This window comes from Taurulus bubalis (genome assembly GCF_910589615.1).
Source record: "Taurulus bubalis genome assembly, chromosome: 4".
In the NCBI taxonomy this organism is placed as follows: Eukaryota; Metazoa; Chordata; class Actinopteri; order Perciformes; family Cottidae; genus Taurulus; species Taurulus bubalis.
In genome coordinates this window covers 7658203-7672004 of record NC_136592.1, presented here as the reverse complement: position 1 = coordinate 7672004, position 13802 = coordinate 7658203, and the positions used below count along the sequence as shown (strand labels likewise).

The following is a 13802-nucleotide window of genomic DNA, read 5'->3' as shown; positions in this document are numbered from 1 at the left end:
GTTGCCATACAGGCAGACAGAAAGGAACAAATTGGAGCAGAGCTGCATATCTGACGCCCTCAAATACCACAAATATGAACTTACCCTCCAGATTCCCACAAGCAGATCGCCCCTTTATCAATAGTGCACCTGATTTATACTTGAATACAGTTCAATTCAGAAAGGACTTGAACTCATTACAGCAATGCATGACATATCAGTCACTGCTAGTGATAATAGAGTAAAGATAATCTCAAATTCAAAACTCAAAAACATTCAAATTCAAAAAGGGTAAAATTAGAAAAGGCTATATATTGTTTACCTAATAGAGGACAATCTGTCATACAGTTCCATCTAAAGGGACATTTGAAGTCCATCGCCGAGATTTCTGTATCTTTAAAACGAATCACCAAATTGACTGTTCTATTCCAACACATACTTACTGCGTGGTCACAGAGTCGTCCTCCTCTTACTTCTGGCCTGAACAGGAAGAACCAGACCAACACTGATCCGTGCCGGTCCGGTTATCTCACGATCAAAAGCTCACTGCACAGCACAAAGGTGCTTATGTTCAGTCTGCCTGGATGTATTCACTTCATGCAAATATATGTTTTTTTATCAGAGCAATAAATGTACTGCCGCTGGGTTTGTTTCCTGTTTGTATGTTGGGAACCGATGTCTAAAATCCACTGCTGTAGTGTCAACAGGGATGTGCCATCACGTACGTTAACAACCTTATGCTGTGGAAAACCAACTGAAGACTGTAAAGGGTCCAGGTGCTTTAATAAAGGTTAAAAAACATGATGCATTACAACCATATGACAAACATGAACCAAGTGTAATGTGCTAAAATACAATATGCAATAGACCCAAATCCGACCTGGACACGATGCAGACCACTCCTCGTCGATGCTTCTTCTTCTCTTCCAGAAAAGACATTCTAACATCGTCTCACTAACTGCAGCGTTCTCTCTTGAAACTTTCACTAAAATAGTGAGATGGTAAAGACCTGTGAGTCACGCTGCCCCCAAAAATTGAAAAGGTAAAAAAGTGCAACCATCCCATCAGCTCTGCATTGCAATGTGCCTTAAAGGGATAGTTTGGATCTTTTGAAGTGCGTGTGTATGAGGTACTTATCCATAGTTAGTATATTATTAGTGTATGGAAGAATACCTCATACATGCCTTTAAACAAAATCCGTACTATCTCTTTAAGGATGGTGATGACTGGCATCCAGACAACAGATCTACTGCTGGATTGAGATTAACCCTTCACCACAATGTTTTTATTAGAACACCAGGGAATGACAAAACGACCTACATAACACACTCACTGCGAGTGTTAATAATGTTTTACATGTAATATTAGAGTCACCTGCTGGAGTTAGCTCGAACGAGCACGCTTGCTTTTCTGCTGCATTGTTGAACATGAAAACATGATCGAAAACAGAAATGATAACGGCAAGTGCATAGTGTTTCTGCATACACTTTCCCCAACCCACACATGCACGATTGTACAAACACACACACACAAAGAGAACACAGGTGTCGATGTGCTGGGCTGAGGCTCAGCTGCTGGTGCTGGGTGGTACACTGCTAGTAGTTGGGTTTCCGCTCTTTCTCCAAGCCATCACAAACCACAGGAAGATGAAGAAACCTGAGTCAAAGGAGTGACAAGAGAACTGTTAGAGACTGCAGGATCATGCAAACCATTCTAGCTGTGGCATGTCCCTGTTTGTCATCATGCAAAATATTCGAGGCAATATCCACTACAGCTTAATGACAGAGATGTCGCCATTGAAACCCATTAAAACAAAAAAAAATTGCAGTTTTTACTGTTTTCCACCAGATTGAGCCATTTCCTCATGTTTGCTCTTTGGGGTGCCTCTGCGTGGTTTCCTGCATATCATCAAAATACATTTCTTAATCATTGACAGTATCCCAGACCGTGGGGAAAAGGTCCTTGCATTTAGTATCCAGAAAATAATTTAATTATTGTCGTGCTTTTTTCCCTCCACAACAGTGGCATCTTGTAAACAAACATATTAAAGTGTTAATGAAATGAATCCATATGTTGTAGTGATGAGCAGGACTGATGTTGCTAAAAGATTTAGCTAATTGAAAGTGGAAAATAATATTAATATAGTATTTTATAGCAGTTTTAGGAGGGGGCCATTTGACATGTTTGCCTACTAAGCTCACCATTGGGAGTTTTTTATTTATTTATTTGTGTTTATTTAAATGACAACAGATGCAGAAAAAAGCATCAGAAAGTAAATTAATTGGGTTTTATTTTTTTCGTCACACACAAACTGGCTTTTAAAGGTTTAAAATTCTGAAAATGGATGCATGAAATTTAGTTATGGCAATTTGTTTAATTCAGTGAGTGGAACATAATATTTATACTGTATAGAATTGTCTGGCAGGTTGTGCAGACCTTGCAGCGAGTTCAGGATGCAGAAGAGGTAGAGGCCCGGAGTGGTCAGGTAGCCAAACGAGAAGAAGACCAGGCCCCAGGTCAGGCCAAGCAGAGTGGTGACTCCCAGCAGGGTGCAGGCGTCTCGCCGGGCTCTGTTCCGGTCCTTCTGCCCAAACTGCAAAAGACATTATTCACACATCAACATAGACATTCATAAACCACCAAACTGTGACATGCATGCTGTCTGCTATTGTGACAACGACACCAGGGTAGAAAACTCCCTGTGAACGGAGGCAGATCTATCTTCAGTTCATTTGAAAACCTTGCTCTCAGGAGACGTATTACGATCACCATTTTGAGTTCTTTCCACGAGACGCAGCAGTTCACGTAATATCCCCATACTGTGTAGATCCTTTTTTTTCTAAAGACAAGAATGGCAGAGAGACTCGAACCTCTCCGCTCGGGTGGAGACCTAGGATGCGTCTGACCGTCACCACCAGCATGATCATGTTGAAGACGAACACCAGGCCAAACACTCCCACCGTGGTCACCATCTTCACCATGGTGTTGACTATGTAGCATCTGCGAAGAGACAGAGATAAGGATAAGGATTTCATCTCATGTGATGAAAAATTCAATGGGAGTTCTGTAATTAAAATGTAAATTCAGTATCGAAAGATGCACCCCAAATATTCCTTCCTTTCATTTATAATAGCAGTTGTTGCTGTGAACACAATTCCCCAAATACATTCAAATACACACGGACATGCAAAACCACCCCAATAAATAATTAATTATTCGTCTAGATTGTACATGCTTGCAAATGTATTTCCCACTCCTCCCTTACACTTCGGTGCTGTTGGGGTCAGACCAGTCCAGGGCGACGCGTCCATACGAGTCTGAGTCGATGGCGGCCACCAGGGACACGATGACTGCAGGGACTCCTGAAACACAAGCAGGGACCCAGGCAGCGATGAGGCAGTGCTGGAGAGTAACTAAGTGCACTTGCTCAATGAGTACTGCACTCGAGTGCAATCTTGAGGTCCTTGTTCTTTACTTGAGTGTTTCCATTTCATGCTACTCTATACTTCTTACTGCACGAGATTAGAGAGGCAAGTATTCTACTTTTTACTCCACTTTTAAAAATTTATTTTTGATAACTTTATTTACTTTGCCAACTCGGATTCATGATACAAAACATCGTCAACAAATAGGTTTTGATGTATCACTGTGGATGAAGATAAGACTTTATGGATTGTAAATGGATTGTGAACAAAACAGATACATATATATATATATATATATATATATATATATATATATATATATATATTCATATATATATATATACCTGTGTATATATATATATATATATATATATATATATATATATATATGAATATAAATGTATCTTTTTTGTCTATGTATAAATATATTTTTTTCTCTCTTCTATATATAGATGAATATATATATATATATATATATATATTTATATCTATATTTATATATTTGTTTTAATATATATATATATATATATATATATATATATATATATATATATATATATATATATATATATATATATATTGTTCTATATCATTGTGAAATAGGCCATTCTGCATAATAAATACCTTTACCTTTCAGGACTTTGAGTACATTTTGATGCTATGACTTTTGTACTTTTCCTGAAACTGTAGGACTTTAGCGTGTCACAAGTATTCCTGCACTGTGGTGATGCTACTTCTTAGAGTTGGGTGAGTTGCCGTGTGCGACTCCACTCACCCCATCCCACCACGCTGAGCTTGAACAGGTATCTCCTGACGTAGATGTTGAAGACTCGGACCAGGAGAAGGTAGAGGTGGAACCCCTCCAGGGCCATCCAGCTGAAGGAGGCCAGCAGGGAGTAGTGCAGACAGAGGGCCATGTAGAGGCAGAGCCCATTGGAGGACAGTGTTGCCACCCACTGGCTGGGGAGGAAGTGCAGGTTGAGGAGGATCAGGGCGATGGCCAGGCTGATGTGGACCTTCATGGAGACATCTTCTCTGAGCTTTCTGTCAGAGGAGAATCCATCCGTGGTGAGCGTAAAATCATGTGCAGATTTCACTAAAGGAGAGACTGAATGTGACGATAGCAAAGGGAAAGCACGCTGCAATTCAAACCAATAGAAGAAGAAAAAAAAGAGGAAATAAATCAGACAATACAACGAGACAAAAGTCAAACAAGGGAGGAGGAAGAGAGCAAGTGAAAGGGAGCAAGGACAAAAGGATGTCGTTCTCAAAAATACGTGAGAGGATGGATTGAAGGTAAATCTGGGAAGAACAAATTACCTATTCGTGATGAAGAGCACAACGGTGATGACCAGGGCAAAAAGAGACAGACTGCAGCCAATCAGAGTGATGTATGACAGAATCTCCAGATCTGTGTCTGAGACGGGGGAAGAAGACACCTGAGGAGAGGGGGCACGGGGCATTTTGTCTTTTCCACTTCATTACATTGATTTGATAGCGATGATTAGGATGTTCATGCAGTATGCTAAGTTTATTTTTATTTATAAATAAGGACGCACTGTGATCACATGTTATATAAAACTTTAAATCATAGCTTGTTTTATGTAAAAAAAAAAGCCCAAAACTGCTGTACTTGGATGGAAGTAATATACAAGTGAAATATATGGTTTGGTACATGAAAAAATGGAAATGTCACGGATCTGTGCAAATGTGCCCTAATGCAAATTTTGGAGACCTCGCCTGAATTTTCTCTGTACTAAACCGTCTCTAGCTTTGTTCTGCTTCACTTTATCAAAGTCAACCTTTTCAGAGAGAATGTTCACATACTGTGCTATGATTTGGGTTAGAGCTAGACCTTACAGCTGCATCATTTCAAAGAAATAATCATCCTGAAAGTGATTTTTTTCTCAGCGGACCTGAAACCTTTGCATTTTTGCTGTGTGTCATCTTCATTTACTCTTAACCAGTAACATATAGACTGACATTTACACATCTGAACAAAATCTCACATGTGTACCTTTTATTATAACACTAATTATTCAAATAGCCATAGTGGTTGCAGAGGTACACCCTGTTTAGTTTGGGTATACAATTTTCAAACAGAGGCTTAAAAATAGGTTGGTTTTCTATTGGTTTAGGCCACGCTGAAAGGCTATCCACTACATGCAGTGTTTCTTCCAGCTGCCATTCGCTGCACGTCTCAGTTAACTTGGTTGGGTCCTGTCTCTCTGAGGAGGTTAAGCTTACCAGGAGCACGCCGAAGTGCGTGAGGTGATAGCAGCTGCATTTGATGATGCTCTGACCACTCTCCCACTGGGTTTTGCAGCCATTGCTGCTGAAGCCTGGTGACAAACAACAACCACACACCGACAGATCCATTATGCAAATAATCCTGACTCGCCGGGATAACATCAACTCAGCTAACCGGTTACATTGAAGCCAACTCATAATCCTCATCACACACACACATACACACACACACACACACACACACACACACACACACACACACACACACACACACACACACACACACACACACACACATACACACACTCACACACACACAAAAACAAAACATGTATTCATATATTACTCACTCTTTTTCGTATTGTTCAAGAACACACATGTAGGGATTCGGGTCTCCTGTGACACAACAATACACTAGGTTTTACATCAGGGTTTACATGGTGCGTCTGTTGGTATCTTTTCTTCTATTGGGCAATAGATATAAATGGAAGGAAGTTGTAGTTACGTTTGCAGGCAAAGTCACCGTGATGGTGACAGGCTCCTGCAGTGCAGAAACCTTCTTGCCCCGCACACTCATGCTAATCAGTCTGCTCTCATGTAGTTCTTCTCCCGATGCAGTCTACATGGGCCACATACAGTCAGGCTGTTAGTTCATGCAAGACTATTATCCGTTGGAGAAGAATCTACGATGTCATTCCAACGACTGGGAGCTTGAACATGTTCAGTTATTTAGTTTGGAAATTGAACACATGGTGGCTATGAAGGAAGTTTTGCAATGTTCCAGCAAGTGTTCCTCTTTATATCAACTGATCTCAGACCTTGTTCACCCCTCCTTGAGCCACGCCCACTCCACTTCCTGAATCACGCAGCCCGGTAGCAGGAGCTCGCAATGGCAGCAAACCGTATTCCTGTGCTATAGAGTGGATTTATTTGTATTTAACCACAACAATGGCATTCAATTAAAGCTAGAATTTGAATGTTGATTTTTTTCAAGAAGACAAGGACATGTTCACTGCGATTACCTTGCAGTCTCTGTCAATTGATTTCAACGGAGTACCAATGGCTGCCTCGATAGCAGCGAATAATTTAGTATTTCTTTACAACCTTGAGTCTAGTATTGCAATACTTTTAGCCATTATTGTTATTTGTTATGATAAGAGATCAGGCTGCTTCTTAATAAAGCCCAATAAAAAACCAACAATCAACCATTTCATAATATGAGCATGAAAACAATGATGAACATGCATGAAATGTTGAACGAAGGGAGTATAGCTGCCCAAACCCTTATGGATAATTTGTGTCCCTGGGTTTTTACTTAAAAAGTGTTGCCCTGCACTCTGCTTTATTCATTAAACCAATCATCTCAATTGGGCTCAAATGTGTAACAACCAGGAGTGGTCCTATAACTCAAGTTTACACTGTAAATACAATACAAAATGAATATATCCTCAGATTGTCTTACTAAATTGACCCTGCTTGCTTCAGGCCAGGCAATCATGAAGAACACAATGGTGTCGTTTGCGTCCAACTCTCTCGGCACTCGGAGCATCACGTTGCTGTTGGTGACAGCCTCGTCCTCTTTCATCTACATCAGAGGCACAGAAACAAAAACAGGGACACCCTCCTGGTCAATAGTTGTAACAGAACAATGCAACTCCCACACATACACTGATACCTTATCGCACCAGCAGAGACACCGTTTCAATTTCCCAACAATGCTGGCTCAACGCAGCAGACGTGCTCACTACCAATCTGTGCTTCAGAAGCTGACACTGACCCCTGACCTTCCCATGGAGGGGTCGACGCAGAGGAGCACTTTTGAGGGATCTTGTAATGATCATGAAAAGAAGCACACTGCATGACATGATGTCTTTCTTTTGGATGGGTAGTTCACTGCTGATTGCAAACGTTTTGAATAGATCCTGATAATGATTAGTCATTGATTAAAACAACTATTAGTGATGGTCAATGAGAACACACTTCAACACCTTCAAAAATATGAAGTGAGAAAGATTGCTTGTAAGTCGCATTGCCCTGCGTATAAGAAGTAGACGTAGTCCTCGTAGTGACTCCTTTTTTGCGCGCTGCTGTCATAGAGACTTGCGTTCTTCATTTTGACCGCCGCCCTCTTGTTTTTTGTCCGTCGCCGTCTTGCTTGTTTGCAGCCAGAAGTGACATGAGAGGGTGGAGATAAGTATCACCAACGCTGAACAACACTTTTTTTGTTTTAAGGTTTCAATTCAAATGCTGTGGTCACGACCTGTCAATCCCAAAGTAGCCCCGCCCCAAAAGCATACCACGCTTTATGGCCTATTTGACTCTAAATGGACCATAATTTACTTAATGAACATCATGCTGTATTGAAGAAGTCCTGAAACTAGAGATTTAGACCATAAACTCATGTTTACAATGTTTACAGAGGGAATAAATCAATAGAGAAGTAGAGCCATTTTCTCATAGCTGGCTATCAGAAAGAATGAAAGTTTAAAGTTGTCTTCACTTTTCTGAACCGGAGGTTGCCATCTGCATATTTAACTTATAGACCAAAATTTCAACTTGATGGTGGCTCAGCAGAGTCACTCAAATTCCTCATCTGGGAAGCGTGCATGTCTGGACAAAATGTCATGGCATCAAGTAGCTGTGGAGATATTTCAGTCAGTCTAGACATTGCCATCCCTGTGGCCATGCTACTTGCATCCTTACCTTTTTCCAACTAGCATGAATTCCAAAGCCGTTGCATTGGCCGTTGGAGCCTTTGGGTTTCCGCACGAGGGCCACTAAACTGCTCTGGTAGAAGGATGTCGTCGAGGCCACATTAGTTTTCTCTAGAGCCTGTTCTAGGCTCTCCAGGGCGCTTGTGGAAAAGGACAGGAATTTACGAATATGTACATCATTTTGATTTACAACTCGTTTCCTTAAACCAAATAATTAATTCTGATCCACTGTATGCCTGAACCCAAACCCTTTGCAAATACACCCACGTACATGCATATCTGGTGAAATACTAAAACAAACACATAAAATAATTCCCAACAGACATAATAAACGTTTACTCAATAGCGTTGTTGAGGTTTCCTTTTTTCAAAATGTCGATGACTTCATTCATACATTGCTTGGTTGTCGGAACATCTGTAGAGTAAAATAATTGTGTATTGATATTCAAGATACACAAAAATAGCATATTGAATAACACTATATATAGTGTAGCATCTCACTGTTTGACTCTCTACAATTGCAACCTTGGCCTAAACATGGGCTTGCACGAGTGAACAGGACCAGCCAACAGAGTAGCCACCACTCCATCCTATGAAGGGAAGAGGATTCATTTAGAAGAAGAAAAAAACGACCATAAATGTCTGGTAAATAAATAAACATGACCTTGGACCTCTCTGATGTCATTGTATTCAAGCCTTACACACAGACACATGGAAGTACAAACACACTCTTACACCACACTCATTGATCTTAACTGGAACTACAACAAGTATGTTTATATTCATTTCCATACAGTTAAGTAACCGACAGATATTCCTTCGGCCTAATATCAGCATCAATAGGGACAGCTACATGGTTCTCAACAAAAGAAAATAGAAACAAAGCCTACCTTTTTAATGTCACTGATTCTGTGTACAAATGATTTTGTCTGAAGAAGCAGAGTACAGCTGATGTGACAACGGCACAAAAGCAAGTGAGGAAACCGGCTGAAGTCATAGAGCTTCATGGGAAGTGGAGAAAAAAACACAACATGTAAATGACATACTGAAATAAAAAAGAGGAACCAGCAGCAGTCAGAAAGCTACAAATACCTATTGTATCGCTCACTTGTGTCACCTGTGAACATGGGCATTGAACACTGCACTTAATCTCTGCACACAAGAAACACTAGTTTGTTTAGAAGCTGGTTCATCTGAACATTGCAGTTGATTGGTTAATTTACGCTGCACTTTCATGGTTGCATGTCACTACTCTGGCCAGCAGAGGGGAGTAGCACATCAAGAAACAAGAGAAAAGAGGCCTCGAGACTTGGAACCAAGCCTTACTTTCTCCAAATTTCGATAGTTGTGTATTGCAAAACATGTCTAACTGGAACAAATATTTTAATTTAGTCTTTCCTGGCAGCTTGATCAGTAAGTTTGCATTTCAAATGAAAACCTGCATCTGTTTTGCAAGTCATGCTCTCACTTGCTTACTTTGCATCTCTCTTATATAATGGAGCGCATGAAGACATAAACAATCTCAACACAACCCAAAACCATGCATTAACTTTATTTGCACCATTTAGAATAGAAACTAACTTGTGAAATCCCAAAATGATATATTACAAATTCAATAAACCAAAAAGACATTATGAAATAAATAATCAAATGACTCAATTGTGTTAAAAAATATATATAAATGAATGAACAATTCCCGATCATCTATCATTAACACTCAATTCATTACTATCAAATGTTTCATAATTCATCGTCATTGATTTATCCATTATTTAACTGTAGACATTTCAATTTCACAATGTACTCTTTCAAAAGATTATGTTTCATTCAGACATTTCCCCCCAATAGCAAGTTTCATAACAGGTCTCGTTTTCATAACACCACTTTACATAATGGTTCATATTATCTCACGATGTCACCTCTCATGACAGTGCTGTCACCGCCGGCCCACCCTTCAGCCAATCAGTGCCACCAGCCTCTTTTCCTGAAAGTTTGGAAGCGCTACCAAATGCAGCTTGTTAGCTCTATCAACAACCATGCTAAAGCTATTCTAATTCAGCCACGTGTGTTTTGTGAAAGATTAGTTTCCATGTCTGTGTGTGTGTGTGTGTGTGTGTGTGTGTGTGTGTGTGTGTGTGTGTGTGTGTGTGTGTGTGTGTGTGTGTAGTGTGTTTAATTACAGCAGCAGCTAGTTAGTTGACTCAAAATGTCTTTGACACTGTCATTGCTCCGGGAGATTGACCAACAGATCGTGAAAAGTGACACGATTAAATAAAAAGTGATGTTATCGGGAAATAAGCAGATTATTATTTCACAGATAATTTGTTCCACTTGTGTGTTTTCCACAATGTATTCATGTGATTTTCTATTCCCTCATTTGTCATGATTTATTGAACATCAAAGACTTTGGAGCTCAATAGCTGTCAGCAGCATTTCACTTGAAAAGGAAGTGATGGTGTTTGGTGTTAGGAGCTGGTATTGTCATCATAGGAACCTCAGGCCACCTGTTTGATTCTAGTCCAGACACATATGTGTTTATGGGGCTGTGCATGTCTTCCATGTGTGTTTGTGTGTCTGTGTTACACATTATGTTTCATCCATCAGCAGGGTTTACTGGATGGGCATGCAGGAGGCCTTCCTACCAGGTGGTGGCCAGCACGGCATTGTGCCAACACAACAGACTAGACTAGACTTGATCAGTACAGAACAGAACAGAATAGAACCAAACCAAACAGAACATACAATAACATGTTGCACATTGGTTACACACATGTATCAACAGCCTACTGAGTTCACTTTTCTAAACATTTTTACACAGCGAATAACTTTTCATTGACCACATCCTTCAAATTTCATGAATGGGTTTTTTTTCTCCCTCAAACTCAACCACCAAAGCCGTAGGTGATGTGTTCACGGTCCATTTTGCGTTGTAATAACACACAAAGTGATTGTAAATAGACTGCGGTTTGCTACATTCCACAACATTCCAACTTTAAGTTAAGAACACGAGAGGGCCTCTTCTCATTCTTGTGTGACATCACAGTGCCCAGGTTGAGAAAAGGGGGGCGACAAGAGAGGACATGCTTATGCATATACCTGTAGCTTTAACACAAGTGCATGCAGAGGGATTAAAGCATGCTTGTCATGTTGCATTACTGAATTAATTTAGTTTGTGAAAATATGGCCGACTGAAGCACATTGCAGCATATCTGTAACATAACAGTCTAAGGTAATTCATGCAATACAACCAACAGGGATACTTATTGGAACACTTACATGGTTGGTGTCTTTTTTAGGCCATTGTGTTATGAGTGTTGGGAGACAAATATCAGTGTTTATCACTCAGGAAAACAATGACATACAGGTACTAACACTACAGAAATCGAGCAGGATGGGGATTTCCCATTCCCCCACGTTTGCTCGGTTGATGCCAAAACAGTTGAGATCACCGGTGTGGGGGAAAGGGCTGACTGATGTTAGCCTCTGGGGGTTTTGATCCTACCTGAGACAAACACATCGCACCGCTCACCTGGATACAAGGAGACCGGTGAAGCAACATGACTCACATGCACACAGCAGGTGCTGATCCTCGTGACTAACTGGAAAACCCATTGGTGATAAAACACACTCTCTCTTTGTCAGTTAATGTAGCTTTTTTAATTTTTAATTTGATATACAATGGGGATTTGCAAGGAGCCACGCTGTGCACTTTTGATCTGCTGTTTTCTTTTGCCTCTATCCCAAGTGGAACTGCTTAAAAAAAACAGTTAATTGTACAAACTTCTAAAAACACGAGCTGAGAAACACTATAATCCGCCACATGCAGTGATGCTCAAATATGGAGAAGAGCTTAAGGGGTCAGAGGAGCAGAGACCTCTGTGTGTGCTAGGGAGGCTGTGTATTGACCCCAGGCCACAAAGATAAGGGAGCCCTTTTAGACACATACCTCCCTGCTATACTATGCAACAGCTGCATAGTGAATGATACAAAAATGACTTTTCATCGCGATGGCTTAAGACCGCATTGACCCATCATGCATCTCCTCTCTCTCCCCTTCTCCAATCATTTTGTGCATTCATAAGGATAACCTGCTGTGGATACGATTCGGGGTTCCAGAAGCCAATAACATGCCCCTTTGGAAAATACTTCCCTTTTTTGCCTGGGATCGGATCCCTCAATAGGGATCTCATTGTATAGACATGTCTGTCCACGGTCTCGGAGAGGGATCAAAGGACAGGGACTGCCTATAGGAAGTGGGATCATTATCTGCCCTCCTGTTAACCCCCTGCAGCGATGACAGGTGCTTCCTTCTCACCTGGACCCCATTTTGACCACCGGTACCAGAATGTCATTATTAATCTTATTATTATTAATTCTAAACAAAGCAGGGCTATCTTATTTCTAATACGGATTTGAAGAAGACATACATTATATGCAAAGAACAGAACAGGCATAGAAAAGATGCTGTTGCAAACATATAAGTGTGTTGTTGTGTGTGCTGCCGCCCTAGACGACACATTACAGTCTCTGAAACTTAACATATTGGTTAATGAACAGTGAGTTTACAGATACTTTATCACACATAATGGTGGTTTTAAATCTCACATCTTATCAGGAGCCTACTTCCTGTGGTATTCAGATTGTGGTGTGTGTGTGTGTGTGTGTGTGTGTGTGTGTGTGTGTGTACGTGTGCTTCTTTCCTCCCTCCCCACTTCCACCTCCATCCGTCCGGTTGATAGCGCATTGTAGTTGGTCAGCTCCATCAAGTCGGACACAGAAAGATAACACAATGCCGGAAAAGTGTTGCCTTCAAAGTAAGAGCCAAAACGTAAGCATACCTGCAAAAGAAACTTAATAATTCCAACAAAAACAAAGAGATTTGGTTTGTAGTGTGATTTGCACACTGACTGCCTATGTCAAATATTACCGCACTGATTTATTTAACTAACATTGGTGATCTCTTCCATGAGCTGCCCCTTCAAACCTCTCAACGTTTTAAACTGTGATGTTGATATGACAATATTTGAAAAAGGGAAACGTATTTATGTCAATATGTCTTTAAAAAACGTTCTGTATTTGTTCTGTTTCACATTTGCAGACCTAGTCAGAAGGAGTCGGGCTACTCTGCTTCTTTTATTGTGAAAGTCATGACGGCACGACACCTCGTTGCCGTGCCGTCACACTTGACGCTCGTGCGTCTCAGCGTTCGTAAAAGGTGCCGAAACCCCACGAGCAGCGGAGCCGCAGTCCGCCCTGCTCCGGTAGGGAGACGACAGCACGGAGCCGCTGAACCGGGACGTGACTGATAGCAACTAAAACTAAGTATCGGCTTCCTCTGGGGGAAAGGGAAAACTGGACGTAGAGGGCTCATAAATATATATATATATATATATTTTTTTTTTACAAGTGAGGTCGCGAGCTAAAACTGCCGTGT

At 40.8% G+C, this 13802-nt stretch overlaps 1 protein-coding gene across 1 annotated transcript; it reads right to left on the bottom strand.

Moving 5' to 3' along the window:
* Positions 1–1546: 1546 nt before the first annotated feature.
* On the bottom strand, positions 1547–12694 carry LOC306735907 (adhesion G-protein coupled receptor G2; the record flags this gene model as incomplete). Its single annotated transcript, XM_079217477.1, has 12 exons — positions 1547–1635; positions 2416–2572; positions 2850–2979; positions 3245–3341; positions 4180–4448; positions 4725–4843; positions 5652–5746; positions 6005–6050; positions 6160–6273; positions 7117–7239; positions 8358–8508; positions 12684–12694. 12 exons carry the CDS (start codon positions 12692–12694, stop codon positions 1547–1549), a joined length of 1401 nt encoding a protein of 466 aa, XP_079073603.1.
* Positions 12695–13802: the final 1108 nt, after the last annotated feature.